Here is a 23,207-nt window from a genome sequence, read left to right on the forward strand (position 1 = left end):
AATTTTAAATTAAACTCAAATTCAAGCTTTACTTTGTTCGGCTCAAATTTCAAGCAACCAATTACGGTCGACTATAGTTCTACAGGCAACCAACAAGAAAATATTGCAAGAAAAGTTAAAAAAAAAAAAAAAAAAGGCATTCGGATGGATAAGTGGCAATCACATCGTCCAATAAAATGAGGGGTGAAATGCCAAACATCACAGCACGGGAACCATTCACTTTGTCTGATTTATTATAAGATAAACTGAACCATCCACGCTTTCGACCTCTCTTTACCCTCCTCAGAGACAGTTTCATTCATTTTGAAAAGGGAAGTGAATCAACGTCAAGTTCTCGATTGAAATGGGAATTTACTCGGAGGCCCATATTTGCCAGTGTTTTAGCCGCTTGGTCACCCAAAAACGAAACTCCGTCGTTACAATCAGCTGCGGTCGCCAGAAAACAGGCCAGCAGTTGGTCGAGTGCGTGCTGAGTCTGGCTCGTAGCCTGCTCCAACTGGGCCTCCAAAACGGTGATGTTGTTGCAATCTCTGCTTTCAACAGGTCCTTTATATAATTGCCTAAATCTTTTTTTCCGGAAAGTTTCAAGTTCAAATTCGACGCACTTCTTTTTTTTTTTTTTTTTCATTTTCTCAATGGCCGGAATACACCGAAACTGTCCGGAAATGTTTTTTTTTTTTTTTATTGCTGCCAAATGCAGTCTGTTATTATGTTTTGTTGACCATGTTAGATTCGGAATGTTATTTTTAGTTTTGATGCAAAACGCATTGACATTAGCATGCATTATTGAAGACAACATATTATATGCATTACTGTCCATTTATTCGGATTTTAAATCAAAATGAAGAGGTGCTTCAATTTTTTATTATGGCCTACCCCACACATAAAACAAAAACATTTGTACGTAGTTAAAATAAATCCCATGTGAAACCAAAGCTTAATAAAAGTGGCGAGAGTGGCATATGATATCAAACATCTGCAATCTATTCTTAGATCTCCAGGTTACGATTTATCGATTTCCTTTCTTCAAAAAAAACCATCCCATGTGGGTTTGTCATAAAACCTAATAATAATATGAAACTAAGTTTGGATTTTGCACATAATGTGTACGTGTTTGTGTTTGTGTTGTAGTTGTAGTTGTGCAACTCAATCATGAAAAAAAAAATTTGGGTTGCTCTGCCCCAAGCTGCAAGTAATTGACCCATTTAATTAATTGAGTCAACTTAATCTCTATATTTGTTTATTTGAATTGCTAGTATTTAAAGTTTATGAATTAAATATTGTTGATTATGTTTAAACATGCAAATCATGCCATGTTTTGTCAGACTTTTAAGACGACCTTTTTTTTTTATTACCCAAGTTATTCTATTAATTATTTGTCATTTAATAGATAGGTTGTGTTTAGTTTTAGGGATTCTTCACAAGATTATTCATCTTTTTGTGTTAGTCACTTTTTTTTCTTTGTTTTTGTATAATACGATCATATTATGATGCAACATGAATTGCCACCCCTAACCCCATACATTAATGTAGGATTTATCTTTTTCTTTTAAATTTTAGTTTAGCTGTGAATTGTAGATCGGATTTTCGGTAAAAATATATCCATATCACGATCAATTAGAAAAAACAAGTGACACAAAACAAATGAAATGAAACATTTTTTTCTTTCTGAAGTCCTTGAGTAGGAAGGTGAAGAAAGTGAGATGACCAAGTAAGAAGCTATAGGAAGTGAGATTTAGGTATTAAAAGTTGGCAGTAGGACCATGGAACTAGGAACTAGGGACCGGGCAGTAGGAAAAAGGATCAAGAGTGGGACCTTAAATTGAAATTAAGAGAAGGGGTTGGAAATAGGCGTGAGACATAGTGCTCTGGATGGTGAGCAAGGACGGATTCAGAATTTATGTTTAGTGAGGAAGACTAATATAGATAATATTAAATATATAAACATATAAATATAAATTAACTTAAATGCATAAAATATTATTTTGTTTATATACAAAGATAATATATTATAATTATTTTTTATGGGTTTTTCAGTGCGAAAATAAAATTTTCAAATATTATCTCTTTCATTGAGATAATAGTCCAAAATATTTTTTCATAATTTTGGATCCAATAAAAATTATTTATATCTAATTAAATATGAACTTATTTTGTAAAATGTTGTGTCTCATTATTATATATTTCGGATGATTTTTTCAAAACTGACTTTCTCTTAAAATATTTTTTAACAACTAATTAAATTAGATAATTTAGTTTATATAATTTCTAAGAAATAGGAGGATAATGTTGTAGTTTATATTAGATATTGAAATGTTATTATGCAAACAAAATCAACATGCTTATTTTATTATGTATTTTGAATTTTAATTAAATAATAAAATTTTATAAATAAAAAATAATTTCATAAAAATAAATTATTTCATTGATCAACTTAAGAAAGTATAATATTCTTCTATCTTAATCCATTTATAATATAAATATAAATATAAATAAATCATAAATTAAGCCCCAAATCAAATTATTTTACCAATATAAAAAATTTGAATATTAAACAAATATTCTATCATATAAACAAATGATAATAAATAAAAAAATCCAAAAAAAAGTTATTATTTAAATATATTGATGAAAGAAAAAAATGTTCACCCCTTAATTTGTTTATTTAGTTTATTGGCTTTTCTTTGTCTTCTTATTATTTATCTACTTCTATTCTTTATATACAGTAATTTTTACTGGTTTAATCAAAGAGAAAAATTATAGGTGAAGTAGAAAGATCACTTTTTATGGGATTTTTATTCGTTTTTAAGTGAAAAGGATGGGCCTTGAATAAAAACTTATTATAAACGTTTATTTTATTTATATTTATACATGTGACCTATTATTTTTGTAAAATAACTTATTTATATTACAATTATAGTTTTATTTTTTCAAATATTTATAAAAATATCATATATATTTTATATTTTTTTCATTTTTAGTGAGAACAAATTATAAAAGAATTAAATTTTTTTAAGGACTATCATAATAATTTCTAAAGAATAGTAAGATCTAAGTGGGGGCAGCTGCCGCGACTGCCCCCATTGTAGATCCGTCCCTGATGGTGAGCTTGTTATTGTTCTCAGAGATAAGCTGCAGCTGCAAAGTGCTATACTTATAGGCTACTGGGTGCAACAAATAAAATTGTGCCAACTTAGTTTATATTAAAGACATTCACAAGAACTCTAACGTGACTGGGCTGTTATTAGGAGGATGTGAAGAAAGGGCGAAAGTAGCGTCCTGTGTGGAAGATGTCACATAGATGAGTTGCAATCATATACTTCCAGTAAGTTTAAGTGGGAGACCTTTAACCATCTTCAAATCTGAGCCACCAAGTCAAGATATCTACAACATTCCAAAGAGACATAGAGTTAACCCAAAAAACCATGTCCTTGGTTGTGGGATAGAATCACCATGCTTGAATTTCATAACAGACTTCTATTTTTGCTACCTGCAACGCATGCTCAAGAACAAGTTTATCCTGGCAAATATACATTTGAGCGAACATAGGTATCTACATACACCTCTATTCACCAGGTCATAAATTCTCAATCAATAGAATTTCGAGGGAATCATAATTGAATTTGAGTCCAAAATTTCTAAAATATTGTTGGTCCAAAACATAGTGGAGTTCTGAATGTTTATAAATATTATTTATTTGCTTTGATTTGTTGACATTAAATCCATTCTGTTCCAGTGATTGGTATCTAGAGTGGCTACTAGCTGTTGCATATGTTGGAGGCATAATTGCTCCTTTGAATTATCGATGGGTTAGTATCTCAGTTTCTTTAACTAGCTTGCTTTTAACTGTTTTCTATTTCAATTATTGAGTGTCTCTATAATTTGTTTAAGAAAAGAAGAAAGATTTTCATTTTAAATGAAGGTTTTTTGGGATCTTCATGAAAATTTAGTGTCCAAACTTTTTTATTGATATTCTTGTGCTGGACAATTTTTTAACTATTAGCTGGAATTGCAGCCACAATAGTTTCAAGTTTCTTTAGGAGTATGGTGGTTTGTTGGTTTCATATTTTGATATGTGCAACTAGGGAATGGTTCATAAATATAACGTCGAATTTTCAGACTGAGGTTGAATGAGTTTATCATAAGATTTTTCTTGAGTGTGAGATATTGTCTGTTATGAAAACTTGTCTGATTTCTCGCTCTGCATTGCCCTTTCAAAATATAGAGCTTTGAAGAGGCAAGAATTGCAATGGTAACTACAAGGCCAAAAATGTTGGTGACAGATGAGAGCTGTGACTACTGGCATTCTGCACTCCAGAGTGATGGTATACTGTCTTTAAGGTGGCATGTCTCATTGAGCCCCCCTTCCTCAGATTTTATAAACAAATACAACAGTATGTATTTTATCTTCACATCTTAATGTCGTATAAAATGAAGTCAGAATTCGGGATTTATCCATAGTATCATTGGCCTCATTTTTCCAGTATTAACCATGGCAATGCTTGTGGAGCAATCTTTAAGATCTGGATCTATGAATTACTCATTTGCACCTGAGGGTGCTGTTGTAATATGCTTCACTTCAGGTATGCATTTTATATATAATTTTTCTTAAAGCTTCACTAATGTTTAATATGATTGTAACCTTAAGGAGGAACATCATCAGGCAGTCAATGGAAACACCAAAAAAGAAGGGCAGTAATGGGTGGAGAAGAAAATTCCTTCCCCTTTATCTATACATTTTTCTATTATAAAATTTCTCTTTGACTGGCTCCAGGGAAAATTTCCAAGATAAACTATTGTTGCACATAATTTAGTAATCATTGCCTCAAATCCTGCATGTAAGAGTTCTGCTCTACTCCTTTTTTGCATCATTCAAGAGTGTATATGATTAGGGTTTTATCCATACTAATTATGACATGAAAGAAAGATTCTGGAAGGTCTGATCTATATACGTGCCTACCTACCTACCATTTAGTATTTTCAAATAAAGTGGCTACTTTTAAGACTTAATCTTCTCCCGTGTTTCTCAAACTAGGGCTTCTATAAGACCTGCACATAATGGCCCCTTTTCTACCCTTTTTAAACAGATGATCAACTGTCCAAATTTCTGCAATGAATAAGCCAGTAAATTTGAGTCACAACAAAGACATATTGAGATAACAGTATCAAAGTTCTATTTAGAGCTTAAGTTTTGCATTAAGCCTATAAAAAGCTTGGTACAACTTCTTATATTTTAACGATTTGTGCTGATAATATATAGGGAGGGTGGAATCCAATTGGCCTGTTAGATTTTTTATATTTGGTAACTTTTTCCTGAACGTTGGAGAAAATGTGGTGGTGTAATGCATTATGCACATTATTTCTTGGTCGAGAATATCAATCTTTATTTGATATTGAGCAATCAATAATAGCTTCTAAGCACTATTTGTACTCTAAGTTTTCCCTCTTACATACATTTGTTAAATTAAAGCAAAGAAGAAAGAAAACATGCATCTTAACTATAAATTAAGTGTAAAATTTTGCTTTTAATTTCTTCATACATCCATGCATATGCCAAAAAAAATCTTAGCCCTTGGTTTTCATTTTTCTTGGTTATTTATAGGAACTACTGGGAAGCCAAAGGGAGTTGTCATAAGCCATACAGCTTTAATTGTACAATCCCTGTCAAAAGTTGCAATTGTTGGTTACAGTGAGGATGATGTATGCCTTTCATCTAGATATACGTTTATTTGTTTGACAGTAATTAGAAGGATATGATTGAAAAGGTAAAATAATTCAAGTATGGTTGTTCCAAAGTGGACTTACATGATCTGGATGGAATCATACAGCTCAATGAACAATGCATTCTAGTTTATTTTGGTTTATCATTTTCCTTTGGTCCCACCAACGTTTAAATCCTTTATTGTCTGGTTATTTCCAGGTTTATTTGCATGCTGCTCCCTTGTGCCACATTGGTGGCTTGTCCTCGGCCATGGCCATGCTAATGGTAGGAGCTTGTCATGTCTTTATACCCAAGTTTGAAGCTACACTAGCCCTTGAAGCCATAGAACGACACCATGTGACTTCTCTAATCACTGTCCCTGCAATAATGGCTGATCTTATCTCGTCAATCAGGTGAATAATATAATTATTATGACATGAAATGATAATGATAATCAAAATTTATTTGGTGGGGCCTCTTTGAGACGTTGATTATCTTCCTTTTTCCCCTCAAAATAGGTTAGAGAAATTATAATGAAATGGCTCTGTATAGATATTCATTGTACATATATTGCCCAAATTACTCAATATTTACATAGATGCCCTAGGATTTCGTGAGGAGCTGCCGTAGCCTCTCTTTTATATTTCATTTTTCCCCAGGAGAAGGTCTTATTTAAATACCCATGCATTTTCCTTGTGAATGCTTCATGCTAATTCCAAGCCTGAAGTATGTAAATTTTGATCTAGAAAATGTTGCTCCTACTTAAGTTTTACCATATGGTTGTTTGTTCTGTAATATTTTTTAAGGCTGAAGCAAAGTTGGAAGGGAAGAGACAATGTGAAGAAGATATTAAATGGAGGAGGAGGCCTATCACACAACCTTATTAAAGATGCAACCAAGTTCTTCCCAAGAGCAAAACTTCTCTCAGCTTATGGTCAGTCTAACTTGTTCAATTTTGTTTCTTTTAGTATGTCGTGATATATTCTACTCCATTGATTGCAGCCAGAAGCTAAGTTTTATGGCTAGAAAGGTGGCAATACTTCTTGCATTCAATAATAATAGATGGAAATTGAAAGTATGATTCATAAAGTTGCATATAGTTTCTTTTGGCATTCTAGCTCTCTTTGATTGACATATATATTTGAAATTTAGTAGCACAGGCATCAAGTACACTATGGCTTTCGCAATTAACTTGTGATTAGTGAACTTAGACATGAAGAGCGAGCAAGTCAGAGTTATTTGTGTGTCAAGAATCAAGATGAGCTTGTGTCCATCTTTTCTAAGTTTACTCACCAGTGTGGCAAGCTTAGGATTCCAACTAAATAAAATACCAGCTAGCTTGCATCTATGAAAAGCTTTAATATGATCTGTTCTGCTAAATTCCATGTATTTGATTTAAAAACAAGAATAGGTCATCATGATGAAAACCTCTGTCAGAGTGTTAGTTATTATGAAGTATTTGCCAGTAGAGTTCTAAACAAGATCACTAAGAAGACTGAAAGAAGTATCTAGATCTGAGTTTTGTTGGCAACTTTCATTAAGTTATGCTTAACTTTAGCCAACTTTGAATGTGAACTAAATTCTTCTTGATAAGGTTCATATGAGCTTTTGTAAGCTATTCCTAGTTTTGTGGATGAAGCTATTTTACCAGTTCGAGTACTGTCATATGTGAACATGCTAAGCTGAAATTCGCCTTAACGAGCTGCTGCATGAAGCTACACAAGCTATAATTTATAGGTTACCTTGTGGTAGTTCACAGTTTGTCCAAGTGAGAATAATTGTTTTTTATAGTATTCTGAGGACAACAAGGGATATGTAAACTTAAATTAATACGCATGTTTTAGTAACTAAAATTTTGGATATTCCTTATGTTTGAAACATTCTCGATCAAATTCTCAATTTGTTAAGGGATGACGGAAACTTGTTCTTCTCTAACCTTCACGACCCTCTTTGAGCCAATGCTTGAGGCCTCTGGTACGTCACTGCAGATGCTTGAAAAAACAAATTCAAGTCCAGTCAAATCACAAGGTGTTAGTGTTGGCAAGCCTGCTCCACATGTTGAAATAAAGATATGCATGGATGGCTCTTCTCATGTTGGAAGAGTTCTAACTAGAGGTCCACATGTAATGCTAAGATACTGGGATCAAATTCCTGAGAAGGCATCAAATTCTACAGAAGCTTGGCTAGACACCGGTGACATTGGGCTTATTGATGACCATGGTAACTTATGGCTTGTTGGACGAACAAATGGTCGAATCAAAAGTGGAGGAGAAAGTATCTACCCTGAAGAGGTAAGCATCTATATAGCTTCATATCATTTACTGATCTACTTAGAATATGTTCTTTGTAATTACCTTAAAATGTTTATTCGATTGGTCATATAGGTGGAGGTGGTGCTAATACAACATCCAGGAGTTCTTTCTTCCATTGTTGTTGGAATTCCTGATTCTCGCCTAACAGAGATGGTTGTCGCATGTATTCAATTAAGAGAGAATTGGCAATGGTCCTATAACAGTTCTAAACATTTGTTTCAAAGCAACGACCTTTTCCTGTCTAGTGAGATTCTTCACTATTATTGTAGAGAAAAGAATTTAACCAGGTATTGCTCTGCTAAACAATTTCAAACCGCATACAAAAACTCTCATTTTCCTTCAGTTTTAGTTGATGAATACGGTTTGTTCACTATTCCTTTCCTACTCTTTTCAGGTTTAAAATACCAAAGAAATTTATTTTATGGAGGATCCCATTCCCACAAACAAGCACCGGAAAGATAAGAAGAGACCAAGTTAGAAGAGAAGTTATGTCCCAGCTACAATCTTTGGCTAGCCATCTTTGACACTTTATTTCAGGTATTCATTTTTTTTTGGTCAATAAAACTCATGTATTTACATATATTTCATGACCATGATAAATAAGTTGGGTGGTAAAAGAGTATGCATTGATTTGTCCCTACTTCCTAGCAGAGCGCATTGCTCAACGTTTTCTTTTTTCCTTCAAAAGGTCAGGCTTCACAAGCCAAAGATTCTATTCAGTTTAGCTGACATTTTCAGCAACTGCATTAATTTAAATTTATATAGAGATTAAAAATAAAAGGTAAAATTTTGTCAAAGGTTTTATATTTTATAAAAATTTAAAATTTAATCACTGTCTTATAATTTATACAAATTTAAATTTTGTATTATTTTAATTTAATAATTTTAATTCAATCATTAATTTCATTCATTTTTTATTGTAAAAAATATTAACGTGACCGTTCACTTAATGATATAAATGTTGATTTTGTTAACATAATGTTAACTTGTTGACGTTGAATAAATTAATTAATTGATGAATAAAACATTACAATCAAATTGATAAATATATTAAATATAATTATTTGGACAAATGGGGAATTGTCATTTTTTTTTCTTTCAAAATTTATTGATTTGGGAAGGGGCGATTGGATAAAACTTCATTTATAGCTTCTAATTAGAAAATTTACCAGGTTACAACCAAGATCATAGTTTTTTATTTTAAAATAATATTAATTATTTAAATTTAATTATACTTATTTCTTTATTTATGTGTGAAAATGTAAAAATATGTCAATTACAATATTTTCAAATTTTTCATTTTAGAATCTTTTAAAAACTAATTTTTAATAAATAATAAGCAAATATGTTTTAGGAAGCACTATAAAAAAAAAAGATTTTCTTTCGGTTTTTTAGAGATTTTTTTTTGTTTTCTTTTAATAAAATAAAAAAAGAGATAAAAGGCCTCATTTAATTAGACCATCATTTAACCCAAAATATTATTTGAATGACTACTTTTTATATTTAGAAAATGTCGTCATTTTAATTTTTAATTAAATAAAAAATAAATATAATTATAAAGACCTAATTACTTGACAAATGTCAAGCAATAAAGCCATCAAATAAAGCTAATAAATAGTAAAATACCCAGAGATTACTTTTAATTTAGTAGAGTGGTTCTTCCACTTCGCATGAGTAACTTTTTTTATTTTGATAAATATATTAAATTTTTATTAATGATATGTAATAATAGTAATAAAAAAAGCATGATAATTATTTTAAAATATGACTTTTTAAATTAAAAATATATATAATGTATATATTCAATTAACTGTTTTATTTTATTTTATTTTGTATTCTTACATTTTATTTTTAAAGTAATTTGTTCATTCATAAATTTTCTATTATTTTTTTAACAAATACATACTTTTTACATGACAAATAAAAGCAAAAAATATACCTCACAAACATATGAGTTAAATTCGAAAAAGAGGGTTTGCTATTTGCAATCCAACATTTACTCAACACACCCCATTATTTTTAACATCCTATTTTTAACTTATCCCTACATTCAAAACTAAAATTTACTAAAATATCACAACACCCCATCTCTTCTCCTTCACACCCCATCTTTTCTCTCTTTTGTCAACCGTAAACTTTAAAAATTTAAAGCTAAATTCAAGAGAAAACTCATCTATCTGACGTGTTTAGTTACGTAAAATTTAAGATTTAAGTGTTTTGATATAATTCAAAACTTCCAAAAATTGATTTTCAAAATCTCTTAAAGGTTTTTTAAAATGGATGTTAGAGGTCTTTAAAAGCTTTTGGAATTTGATGTTTGAAAGCCTTAAAGAGCTTTCGGAAATGAATTTTCGAAAATTCTTAAAGGCTTTCATATATCAATTTTTGAAAATCAACTTACCCAATCGTCATCTCCAAATCTTCATTGTTGCAGTAATTTTTCTCAAGTTTACTTTTCATTTTGGTAATATACAAGATATTACAAATTTTGATCATGAATTTTGATAATAATACGACTTGTTGCTGAAAAGAAGAATGAGAGAAGAGAGCTATATGCTAGTATGGAAAAGAGAAAAAAGAAAAGAAAAAAATGTGTGAAAAATAAAAAATAATTGATTGATGGATATTTAAGTAATTTTATTAAAAGTTAAATTTGTAATAAATTTTTTTTGGTATATTGAATAATTCTTAGGATGCAAATAGAACCCTTCATCCAAAAATGATGGCTCTAAGTTATTAGGCCTAATTTTCAAATGGATCAAGTTGGTTTAGGCTTGACCCAATTCACTTTTTCTTTTTTATTTTTTTGCATTTCCTTATACTCCCTAAACTACATCATTTTGTTATTTAACATAAACTTGTTTTGAAAACCCAACCTCTTTCTCTTTCTTTCCTCTTCTTTTTACTTTTGTTGTTCATTTCTTCTTAAAATCCTAATGTTGCAGCCTTTCACTCTCTTTTCTATTAATCAAATACTAGTCGAACACTTAAGAATTTTTCTTCTCCATCTTTCTTATAATTTCACCAATTATTTACCTAAGAAACCTTTAAAATCTTAGATCTAAACTCACATTCCCTATAGTTATTGTCATCACCGAAAACCATTGATTTTCAACTTAAAATATCTAAAAGCATCTTATATCCATTTCTCTATCTTTATTCCTTATATACATTACCTAATCTAAAAGCTAAAAAGCTCATATCTTTGTTATTTTTGCTATCTTTTTCTTCAGTAATTCTTTTCTTATCTTTTTCAGTAATGTGTTACTTATTGTTATATATTACTTATTTATGTAGATTTTTTGTCACTTTTGTGTGATTGTATTATAATTTTTGAAAAAAATTATGATTTAGGGAAATTTTTATTGTCTGCTGATTTATAATGAGTTAGGAGACATTTTTTATTTTAAAATTTAATTTTACTAAAAATTTCAAATTTGTTGATATTTTATTTTTTATTTTTATGTTGTGTTTTTTTGGAAGACATGATTTTAAAAATTCACTTTTGAAAAAAAATTCAAATATTTTTTATATGTAGTGGTTTTTTTTTTTTTAAGAGATGAATTATTTGAAAATTATTCTTGAATTTTTTTAAAAAATTTATATCTTTTTATTTTGTTGGTTTTTTTTAAATATAAGCTTTTGAATTAAAAATGAAAGAGATAGAAATTTTTTTAAAAGAATTAAAGTTTTAATTAAGTGATATCTAGTAAATTTCGATTTGTATTTTAATTGAGGGAGATTAGTTTCTATAAATTGTAAAGATTGTAGATGAAAACCGTATGTCGACTAGAGTCTAGCCACGTATATGACCAATTTTTGAATTCACATTTTTCATATATGGTTTGTTTATTTATTTGAGTTGTCGGTGCTTACGCCTTATTCTGTAACATTATTTATACCTTTTAATTTATAGATGGAAACAACATTTTGGCTAGTGTCTAGCCACATGATTGACTGAATTTTTACGTTCACATTTATATATAAAACAATTATATTCCCATTTCAATCATTTAATGTCCAATAGATAATTGCATAAAAGACTATTACTAGCTATGCAAAAGACCTCATCTATAAGATACAAGCTATATTAGGTTGCATCCAAAACACCAATTTCTCCATCTCTTTTAGATTCCTTATACAGTCAGATTGTTTTGAGAAGTCTTAATTTTTTTTATGGTACCTTTGCCAACTCTACACTATTGCTATTGAATTTAGAGTGTCAAAACTCCAATAGGCAACTTTCAACATACTCAATGCAAAATTCTTCAACCCAAAAAACATTGAGCTCACTAAGTTCTTCAAGTGGTTTAATCCAATTAGAAAATGGTTTCAATTCACTAGAAATGTTTCATTGCACTACCATGTCATTTTCATGTTTCACAAACTTTGCCAAGTATATAAAGATGGTTTTTCATTTTCCAACCACACTTAGATATTTATGTATGCAATCCTCACTCCTTATACAAATCCATATTCTTATATTTTGATGAGTACAAACTCCTTCTTAAAAGGCTTTACAAGATCAATCATATCTCTCAGATTCCTGAAAAACTTTCTCCTTTAAAAAAAGAATCATGATGGTGATACCCTCTAGAATATATCCTAAAACTACACAGTGACCTTAACAAATGGACTCTTAAACTTTTTTAAAAAAATTGGTAGAGTGACCTGTCTTAAAGACTCAAAAATTTTGATCTTGTTTACCTTGCAAAATTAGCATAGCTTCCAACAAACCCTTGTTGGCAGGACCAAGGAAATGTTTCAAAAATAAAAAAAGATTTGAATCCAGAATGCATAATTAGCTATTTCAGGATAGCAATTAGGATTAAGCAAAAATTGAAAAAAAGTTATTTCAATGGGTAGACAACTATTTATCTATACAATACCTTGAAGATTTTGAAGAATGATGCTGATTCAGTCAAAAATTTTGTCATGCTGCTAAAACCAGAAGAAATTCCCTATTCTAGTCTAAAATTATGTATACTTATGTGTGATTATTTCAAAATGCTTTGTAGATTACTCTAAAGACTACAAGACAAAAATTGATGTTGACACATCAACTCAAGCTTTGTTTTCGTCAACATCAACTTTATTTCTATTTTATGTTTTGTCAACTTTATGTTTTGTAAGATCATGCTTTAAGTTGTTTTTAAAGTCAAGTCTACTTTATTAAAATTACTTTGATAAAGGAAAATGAATCTTACTTTTACTTTATTAAAGGCACTTTATTAAAGTCATTATAAGTCTAGTTGATTGCTTTATGGACCCAATGCCATTATTATATGTCCTATTTATTTACTTTTTCCTCCTACATAAGTTTGTAACTCCTTCTTGGATAAGCTAAGTTCTCTTTCCCAGAGAAGGCAACGATAGTCTAACTTCATCAAGTAGTTGTTTGTAAGAAAATCTCTTATAATATAAATATGTTTTTCTAAAATCTCTTCTCTCTTTTTGGTGATTTCTTCTTCTTTCTTTAGTTGTTAGGTTTAAAATCAAAAATATTTTTCTATATCATAGTTTGTAGTGATACAAGTTAGTATACTTTGCAGTTGCTACAATATTATTGATTCTTTTACATAAAAAAGCCTTGTGAATTGTCAAACAGACCATTGATCCATTTAGCCAAAAAAAATTACTGTACTAAGGAATACTAAAGTAGGCGACCATAGTGAAAAGTATGTCTCCATAAAAGTCAGGCCATCAATTCGACATTATGTCAAAAAGGTACCTAGTCTTGAACAACAGCTAGAATACTTTTATTATATGTCTAAACTATGGACTGCTTATGTTTGGTCTTCCCTTCATGCGAGCAACCGATCTTATCTATTTTGGTATCAAAGCGCAACTCCATATAGAATTCTCGTTTTGTTTTATTTCTAACACCGAGTTGGATAGGATAAGCCAAAAGAGTTTTCTTTCTCATGGATTTATCAAAAGTTAGCAGTTTGTAATCGTCTACTTCTAGATCTTCATTTAGTTTACCTTCTCTTGTAATTAGAAAGTCTTATTCTTGTAAGTTAGATTTCTTGTATGAAATTAATTATCTTTCAAAAAAACAAAAAAGTCCATATCATTTAACACATCACTTTTTAAAATTTTTCAAAAAAAATTGAAAACTTAAATATTCATTTGCCTAAAAATTTATTCTGCGATTTTTCAATATAAAGTGAACCATAATACTTTGAAAATTTTCACTACAGGTTAAGCAACATCAATAATATTTAACTCTTTCAAAAAAATCGAGAACTCATGTTAAGCTAAGAACTCTAAGTCTGCTTGGGTGATTCATGCCTACTACTTTCTATTAATCATTCTTTATCTTTGTTTTTTTTTTTTTTTTCAAAAAATAAAACTTCAAGCTTCATTAAGACAAAATATTGGACATGTTATGGATATTGGTAGAAAACAACTATAACTAGATAAAAAAAAAAAAAATTAGTTCCACATCAATCAAAGACATAATACCATGAAAAAAAAAAAGTTGCAGCCCATGCATTGATATTTGCATAGAAAATGGATTCATGAATTAAAAGTTGATTTATTTAAAAATAGATTAAAGATTAAAGATTTATTTAAATATAATAATAATATAAGAATTTATCTTAAGTAAAATCGTAAAGTTTAAAGATTTTTTATTATTTTAGTTATCATTAATTAAGATTAAATATGATGAAATTCATCATCATTTAAATCGCTTACAATTAAGAAGAAAATGATATATAATCAAAGTTGATATTGGTTGATTTTGACATTTGATTTTAAAAGAATCAATTAAAATTATATCTTTTTAAATTTAAAATATTTTATTATATTTATTAAATTTAAAACTATATACAAGCAATATATTTATAAAAATAAAATCTCTTATAATTATAAATTTTATTAATTCATAAATCTATTAATTAATTTAATTTTCATAATAAATTCTCAAATATGTGAAGTTTTGGAAAAAAAATTATTTATAAGCGATGATAACTAGTACTATCACAAAAATTAAGAAAGAATTATGTTAAAATTTTGACAAAAACATAAAAAGTTTAAGATTATTAAAATAAAGACAAGAATATATATATATATATCTACATTTATTTAAAAAAAAACCTTAATAGCAATTTTATAGCTTTGTAAAAGTGATTGACAAGTGACAATCTAAATGATTAAGCAAATTTTCCATTGAAAATGATCACAAATATATATAATTGAAATAATGAGAAAAGGGGTTGAAGGCTATAAAAAGAAAACTAATAAATGTTTATTTTTCTTATCAACTACATCTTTTTCAAACCCCTTCTTCTACCCCACTTATGTTGCTGCTTTTTTTTTTCATTTTTCAGATGAAATTTTGTTCCATAGCAGGAAAGGAAACAAGCAACTCTTTTGAAGCTACAATTGGTTTATAGTACACTTCAACCTAAGGTGATATTGGAAAGATTGATGAAAATAAATTTTAATCAAATTATTTTGAGTTTTTTGAATCAAATTTAATGGTATACAAATTATTTGAGTCTTATTTTTAAGCCTACAGCATGACGTCTTATCTGTTCAAATTTTAGAGTCTAACATAATAATTTACTCAAATATTGATGTATATTCTAGTTTAAAAGCAATAATTTAATTGGATTAGTTTATCCTGGCTTGTTCTTTTGGGTTGAAAGTAACCATTAATTGATGTTCTACTTATTGTTGTTTTGTATTCTACTTATTTATTTATTTCTATCATTCTTTCAAGGCAAGTTGGATTTTTTACTGATGTTTTGATGGCAATGGTTTTACACAAATCATGGGATTGCTATGCTTGTTTGAAATTGTAAATGATATCCTATTACGTGCTTGAAGAAAGGCAAATACATAAATGAATTCATGATTTTACTGTTTTCTGTTTCTTTTGTTGTACATTAATCTTTGCATTTATTTAAATCATGGAAAAACCTTGACATTCTATAGTAAAATTTTGAGAACCACCATCATTGAATGATGTGGACCCCGAATTGATAAACCAAAAAATCAAGTTAGGAACTAAGCTTTTTGCTGTGCTGATATCTTTGGAAATCCACTATTACGCTTAAATGGTTATGAAAGTTGCAGATACTATTATCATCTTACCATCTTTGGAGTAAATTAGAGTAATTTTCTATTTTTGATTTAATTATGCTTTCTTATGAATCTTATCAAAAGCTTTAATGCTCCGTGAAATAAATTATTTTATGGGATTATTAATTAAAATTCAAACTTTACGTTCTGCAATTAAATCTCTTATTTCTTACTAAGGAATGCTTAAACATGTTTATATCCATTTATTGGGCTTTTGCAAATGTCAAATAGTACCATAACTTGATAAAGTCTTTCTCTTATTTCCTAAAATCTTATAAGCCAAAAGATGACAAAGCTAAATTCCCATAGGAAATTACCAAAGTAGTGGTAATGTGCTAATTATGAACTTTTTTACAGATTTATCTATTGTTTGTTAAACTTACAATTAAATCTTAATTGTTTATTGCCATGAATGTGCATAGGGTTGTCTACATCAGCTTTTTTAACCAGCTAGAGATGCAAAATTGAAATGTGCATGGGATCCCACATGTATTGCATCAAACTAAGAGAAAATCTTGTCACTACCTGATATAGTTGATCATTGAAGTTGTTATACAATTATAAGAATGGTATCTTCTTATTTGCAATCTAAATTAAGACCATGATCATATTAATTAAAGTGACAATTTATTTTTAGTATATTTACTTATATCCTGTAAATTTTAAATTTTGATAAAAATATCAAATTATTTTTTGATTAAAAGTAAAATATTTGGCTAAGTCATATATAGTATTTTGGTGCAGGATAAATGGCCATTGTTAAAAGTTGGATGAAATTTTTTGATAAATGATTGCCTCAATATGAGAAAGGGGTTAATAAATTTTTTGAATTTACTTTCGAACATATTGGTGAAGGAAAAACAGCTCATTGTTCATCTAAAAAATGTAACCACAATTTATTTAGGACATGTGAGTTTATTTATGTGTACCTGATCATACATGGGATAAATAAAAATAATAATTAGTGGTTTCATCATGGTGAGCGCTTATACGATTTTAATAAAGATATCATTAATGAGATTGCTTATGACAGCAGTGAAAGTGATAATGATGGCATGCATGATATGGTGTGTGATTTTAGACGTGCTAATGCAAATTTTGCTCAACAATTTGATGCTCAAATGAGTGATGATGAACCTATTAGAGTTAGCCCTAATGCTTTCAATGAAAAAATTGAAGAATCTACCAAAGTTAGTTCTACTACCCCAAATAAAGAAGCTGCTAAGTTTTATAGATTATTGCGGGATGTAGAACAACAACTATATCCTAGTTGTGAGAATTTTTTCAAGTTGTCATTTGTTGTTCAAATATTGAATTTGAAGTGTCTCTTTGGTTTTAATGCAAAAGCAATTGATGCTCTGTTTAAAATATTACCAAAAGCATTCCCTAAAGGTAAAAAGGTTTTTCACTTATTCTTTGAAAATAAGAAAATTGCTTAAAACTTGGGGCTTAAATATTTGAAGATTGATACTTGTGTAAATGATTGCATCCTCTATAAAAATAAATATGAGAATGCTTAATCTTGTCCAACTTGTGGTGAATCTAGATGAAAAAATTATGGACAAGATAGAAAGATTACTAATTAGCATGGTCTTAGAAAAATGATTGTGCAAAAAATTTTATGGTATTTCTCATTAACTCCATGCTTGTAAAGATTGTACATGTCACGAAAGATTGCTATAAAAATGAGGTGGCATGAGGAAAAACCTTGTAATGATGGGTTTATGGGACATCCAACAAATTCTTCAACTTGAAAAAGCTTTGACTCTATTACATCCATCCTTTACAACAGATTCACGTAATGTTAAACTTGGCCTAGCAAGTGATGGCCTTAACCTTTTCAAAAATATGAACACTTTTTATAGTGTATGGCCAGTTGTATTAATTCCTTATAATTTGCCACCATGGTTGTGCATGAAAAATCTTTATTTCATGATGCTACTACTCATTCCTAGTCCTAAATCTCTTGAAAATGATATCATATGTTTTTAGAGCCATTGGTAGATGAGTTAAAATAATGGTGGGAAAAAAGTGTGGAAACTTATGATGTATATTCAAAAAATAACTTAGACGCAGTTGTTTTATGGACCATAAATGATTTTCCTATTTATGCTATTCTATTAGTATGAAGCATCAAAGGCAAATTAGCATGCCTTATTTGTAATATGTGTATGTCATCCACAGGCTTCAAAATGGATGTAATACCTGTTACCTAACTTATTATTGTTTCTTACCACTCAATTATTCATTGAGAAACAATGCTAAAGCCTTTGATGGTGCAAAAGAAAAGCAATGTGCACCAAAACAATTATCAAGGGATGTGTTTGAACAATATAGGTAATTTTATCTGGTAAATTTTTTTAATTTTTTAGCTATTTGATTTTAATATATTATTATATTCTTGCCATAATATTTTTTTAACTCTATGCTTGGTAAATCTTTTTGCCTAAACAAGTGACATTTGGTAAAACTCCAAGAAAAAAAAGCATAAAAAGCTTTTAGTACTTGGTAATTAGAAGAAAACGAGTATTTTTTTTAATTGCCTTATTGAAGAACGTTAAAATTGCAACATAATCTAAATGTCATACACGTTGAGAAAAATATTTGTGACAATGTTCTTAGGACTTTACTAAACATTAACGACAAAACAAAAGATAATATCAATACTCATTTTGATTTAGAATACATGGGTATATAACTTACACTTCATGCCACTCCAATAAGTGATGGTAGGTATGTGTTTCGCCCTGCATGTTATATAATGTCAACAGATGTAAAACAATCATTTTGTTAGTTCTTAATTAATTTAATAGTTTCAAACAACTAGTCTTTCAATATTTCTCGTTGCATGAATTTTAATGAATAAGGTTTTTAGAATGAAATGCCATGATTGTCATGTATTTTTACAATGGTATCTTCTTTTAGCCCTACATGGTTTGTTATGTAAAGAGATATCTGAAGTATTAATTGAGTTGCGTACTTATTTAAGAGCATTATGTGTTAAAAGCTTACATGTTAATGACTTAGAGCGACTTGAGCAATCAATTTCACTAACTTTATGTAAGTTAGAGAAGATATTTTTTTCTTTACTTTTTGACATAATGGTGCATTTAACAATTCACTTAGTAAATGAGACAAAACTGGCTAAACAAGTACAATTTTGGTGGATGTATCTTATTGAACAATTTTTAAATAAACTAAAATCATATGTTAGAAATAAGGCACATCCGAAAGGATCAATTACTGAAGCATATGTCATGCAAGAATACATGCATTTTGTTTGAGATATTTATGTGAAACCGATACTAGGTTGAATCGGATTGGAAGAAATTATGAAAGAAGTGTTGACTTTTCTCATACAAGGATAAATATTTTTTTTCAAGTTGGTAGGCCATTGCTTGGAAAAAAAAAATGAAGAGTTAAGCTTGATTGAATGGGCTCAAGCTAGAATGCATGTTTTAGAAAATTGTGAAGAGATCATATAATTTGTTAAATAACTGATATAACTTTTGTAGGTAGTTATTATGTAATTTATTTATGATTTATATTTCTTTTCTAAATATCTACATGTAATTTATTTTTTATAAAATGTGAAGCATGCAAAAAGAAAAACTCAAAAGGAAGAATTCTAAAAATGTACATGAAAAATACTTAAAAGAATTTCATCAGTGGTTTAAGAAATATGTAAGGATTGAATATGTTTCTAAATATCATTTTTTAATGTCTAATTTTGGATATTTAATGATTATCATATATCACAAGTCACCCAATTGTATGATGAAAGAAGTGAATCGGTTAATGATCAATTACTAAATCTAGCTCATGGGTTTGATAAACGAGTTTTTTGCTATACTAGCTTCCTTATCAATGGTTGAAAGTTTAACAAAAAAGAGCAAGACTTGCAATTGAAATCATAAAATAGTGGAATTCTTGTGCAAGAGAATGAGAAAATAAGTAACTTAGATTATTTTAGTGTGTTAATAGACATCATATAATTAAATTATTCTAGAAAAACTAGTGCCATTTTATTTAAGAGTAACTGGTGGGATATGTATCATAAAAGAAGATAAAAAGAACACAAGTTTGGATTTCTTATAAACAATGTAACTTGTAAGTTAAAAACTAATGAACCATATGTTTTAGCTTCCCAAGCTAAACAAGTTTATAACATAAAAAATATTAAAGATACCAATTGGTTAGTTATGGTAAAGACAAAACTTCATGATTTGTATGATTTACCTTTTGAAAAAGTAAAAAATAAGCCATGCCGAAAAAATAAGGAGTTAGGTTTTAGATTTTATAAATCTAATGTGGAAGATGATGATAACAATACGATGTCTTTGGATATGCTTGAATTATCCAATATAAATGTTGAAGGAAGTCAATTGAATTTTGATATATTTAGTGTTGCAAAAAAAGATGATGAATTTGATCATGAGGAATTTATTTTTATTGATGATGAGATAAATCTAACAAGCGAAGTTGAGGCTGAGGATGATGATGATGAATATAATAACTATTTATATAACCAAGATCATAAATTCACAATTATTTTTTTCAACTCCAATGAATTTAACAATAAAGAAAAAAAAATCTCTACTTCTTCTCCCAAGTTTTGTAGTCGTATGCATTATTTTATTATTTACAAAAGAATTGAAATAATAGCTTCTATCGAAACAAGCCAAGAAGGTCATAGAAATAAAAACAAAAGAGAAATGGATCCATTCAACAACAATGACCTATGACCTTAATTGTTGATATAAAAACAATATGTTAAATTTGTCTATTAATTAATTAATTAATTAAAAAAATAAAAAAATTAAAAATAGTCCTATTTTTATAAACAAAAAATTATTGATAAAAATTATACACCTGCATCTCATAACTTTTATTTTAAATAATTTTATTGATTATAAATCTTTATTTTTTATATTTTCTTTTAATATTGTGTTAAATTTATGTTATGTTGCATCATTATACTATTTGATCTTCTGTTATTTCTCTAGTGCAAATTCTAACATTTTTTATCTTACCTTATCAAATAGTAACACTCTTGGTTTTCCCATTAAAGATTTTTGGAAGTAGCCAAAATGCTAAATAAAGAACTTTTAGGCAGCCTAGCCATTGAAGATTCTATGCAAGAGACCTCAACTTTTATGTAAGTAATGATGCACAGTTAGTTATATTTTTTTTTTTAAAAAGTGAGTTCATTTTTACCCAAAACATACTGTGAAGAATATTATTTTATGACTTGTAAATTTGTAGCCCAATACCTAAAAATGCTAACAATTTTTTTATGTACTAATTATTTCTTGAAACAATTCATTTGGATACTTTGCATAAGTATCATATACTTTTAATAGTAATTGGTATTTGGATATCCTAACATGTGGTCTTGTAATGTTTTAGATAATTTTGTTTTTCTTATAAATTAGCATAGGCATAGCTTAAATTGTTATTCATAAGCATAAATCATAGCTTTTATCTATAAAAATGGGACATGGTGATGTTAGACTAGGTGTTATAGCGGGTAAGGCTGCCAAAATGGAATTGGTTGTTGTGCTATCTATTCCTAATTAAACTCATCTTTATACCTCAGTAGATGAAATGATCAACTCTTTGTTTGGTTTGCAACTTGAAGATTGTAAACCTCTTAGACACATTCTTCTTTTTCTTATATCCTGGTTAGTAAATTTAACTTTGTAAACCTGACTCCACCATATCCTATTATGATCACTATACTTTTAAAAGGAAATCTAGTGGAATTTATGCCATTCTTGGAAGACTTTTGGGTTATTGAGCCTCACTTCAATGTTGCTAAAACTAAGCAATTAAGGTTGAAATGAAAAGAGACCATGATTCTTCAATCCTTTTAAACATGCTATTCTTTATTAATCACTTAGAGCTAGTGATGGCAACGGGTAGGATCGGGGTGGGCTTTTGCTCGCCCTGAACCCGACCCGATTTTAAATATATAATATCTGAACTCGTACCCGACCCGATAATTTTTTTATTTTTAATACTTGAACTCGATCTGACCCGATATTATATAAAATCAAATTCGACCTGATCCGATCCGAAATTAATAAAATATTATTTTAAATATAAATATAAAATTAAATATATATAATTAAATATATAATTAAAAAAATAATTTTTTTATATATATCGGGTTGGGTCGAGTTTGTCAAAAACCCGACCTTGACCCGAACCCAAAAATTTTTTACCATACCCGACCTTGCCCAACCCGATACCTTATTTTGAAAAAAAAAAAATCGACCCTAAAGGGTCGGGTCAAGTCGAAACCCGACGGGTTCGAATGTTTTTGCTTCCCTACTTAGAGCCTAGAAATAATTTTTTCAAAATGACCCTTGTCAAGCTTTCCACCTCTTGATCTAGTGACTAAAAGGTTTTGAAATAAGCATATAAATATGGATTTTAACCCCACTACCCTCTTCCTTTCTTGTAAGGACTTTACCTTCCTTTGAACCTAAAAAAAAAATTAATAATAACCCTTGTCAAAAATCACCCCATTGTTCAATTTATAATTTAATGAAATGAAGAGACTGATAATCTTGTAAGGGGGAATCAAATTACCACAGGCAAACTAATTTTTTTGGAACCAAATGCCTCTTAACATGAAAAAGATTTTGAGTTATAAAAGATAAAAAAAAAGTAATAAAAATTACACTAAAAAATATATCAAATATAGTTATAAAAGTAAAATAAATATATATTTTTTATGAGACAATTAATAAATAAATATACATTGATATATATATATATATATATATATATCAAATGTAAATTTTGAAAAATCAACTTAATTGATTTCTATAAAAACTGATGATCAGTTTTTGTAATCTAAGCTAAAATTTAAAAAAAAAAAACTATTGTAAAAAATTGATAGAATAATTTAAATGGATTATTTTAATTAACGGACAAAAATGATTTTAATTTAACAAACCTTTAAACTTACTTGACATTGTAGTTTAATTCAAGCTAAATGAAAGTTTAGGAATTCCAACTCATGCAAATTATAAAGGGTTAAGCAATAGACAATGTTTAAATTTCCTAACTTACGATTGTGTTTTGTTCTT

At 28.7% G+C, this 23,207-nt stretch overlaps 1 protein-coding gene across 3 annotated transcripts; it reads left to right on the forward strand.

The window, feature by feature from the left end:
* Positions 1 to 205: 205 nt before the first annotated feature.
* On the forward strand, positions 206 to 15,457 carry AAE14 (acyl-activating enzyme 14). Of its 3 annotated transcripts, XM_089755519.1 has the most exons (11): positions 3,238 to 3,549; positions 3,737 to 3,809; positions 4,226 to 4,394; positions 4,485 to 4,583; positions 5,603 to 5,700; positions 5,921 to 6,114; positions 6,508 to 6,635; positions 7,610 to 7,992; positions 8,086 to 8,300; positions 8,408 to 8,550; positions 15,351 to 15,457. In XM_089755519.1, exons 1-10 carry the CDS (start codon positions 3,302 to 3,304, stop codon positions 8,535 to 8,537), a joined length of 1,737 nt encoding a protein of 578 aa, XP_089611645.1. In that variant the 5' UTR covers positions 3,238 to 3,301; the 3' UTR covers positions 8,538 to 8,550; positions 15,351 to 15,457. The 3 variants fall into 3 exon arrangements, with proteins under 3 accessions (XP_022716460.2, XP_089611645.1, XP_089611644.1); XM_022860725.2 differs by lacking the exons at positions 3,238 to 3,549; positions 15,351 to 15,457 and adding an exon at positions 206 to 543 and having other exon boundaries at positions 8,408 to 8,649; XM_089755518.1 differs by lacking the exon at positions 15,351 to 15,457 and having other exon boundaries at positions 3,240 to 3,549; positions 8,408 to 8,649.
* Positions 15,458 to 23,207: the final 7,750 nt, after the last annotated feature.

This window comes from Durio zibethinus, chromosome 26 (genome assembly GCF_047325235.1).
Source record: "Durio zibethinus cultivar Kanyao isolate XHJ-2024 chromosome 26, ASM4732523v1, whole genome shotgun sequence".
NCBI classification, from domain to species: domain Eukaryota; kingdom Viridiplantae; phylum Streptophyta; class Magnoliopsida; order Malvales; family Malvaceae; genus Durio; species Durio zibethinus.

Coding starts and splice junctions, on each gene's coding strand:
- AAE14 (XM_089755519.1), top strand. CDS start 3,302: ATGAGTTGCAATCATATACTTCCAGTAAGTTTAAGTGGGAGACCTTTA. Junction 3,810..4,225: donor CTCCTTTGAATTATCGATGG/GTTAGTATCTCA, acceptor TTCAAAATATAG/AGCTTTGAAGAGGCAAGAAT. Junction 7,993..8,085: donor AAAGTATCTACCCTGAAGAG/GTAAGCATCTAT, acceptor TTGGTCATATAG/GTGGAGGTGGTGCTAATACA.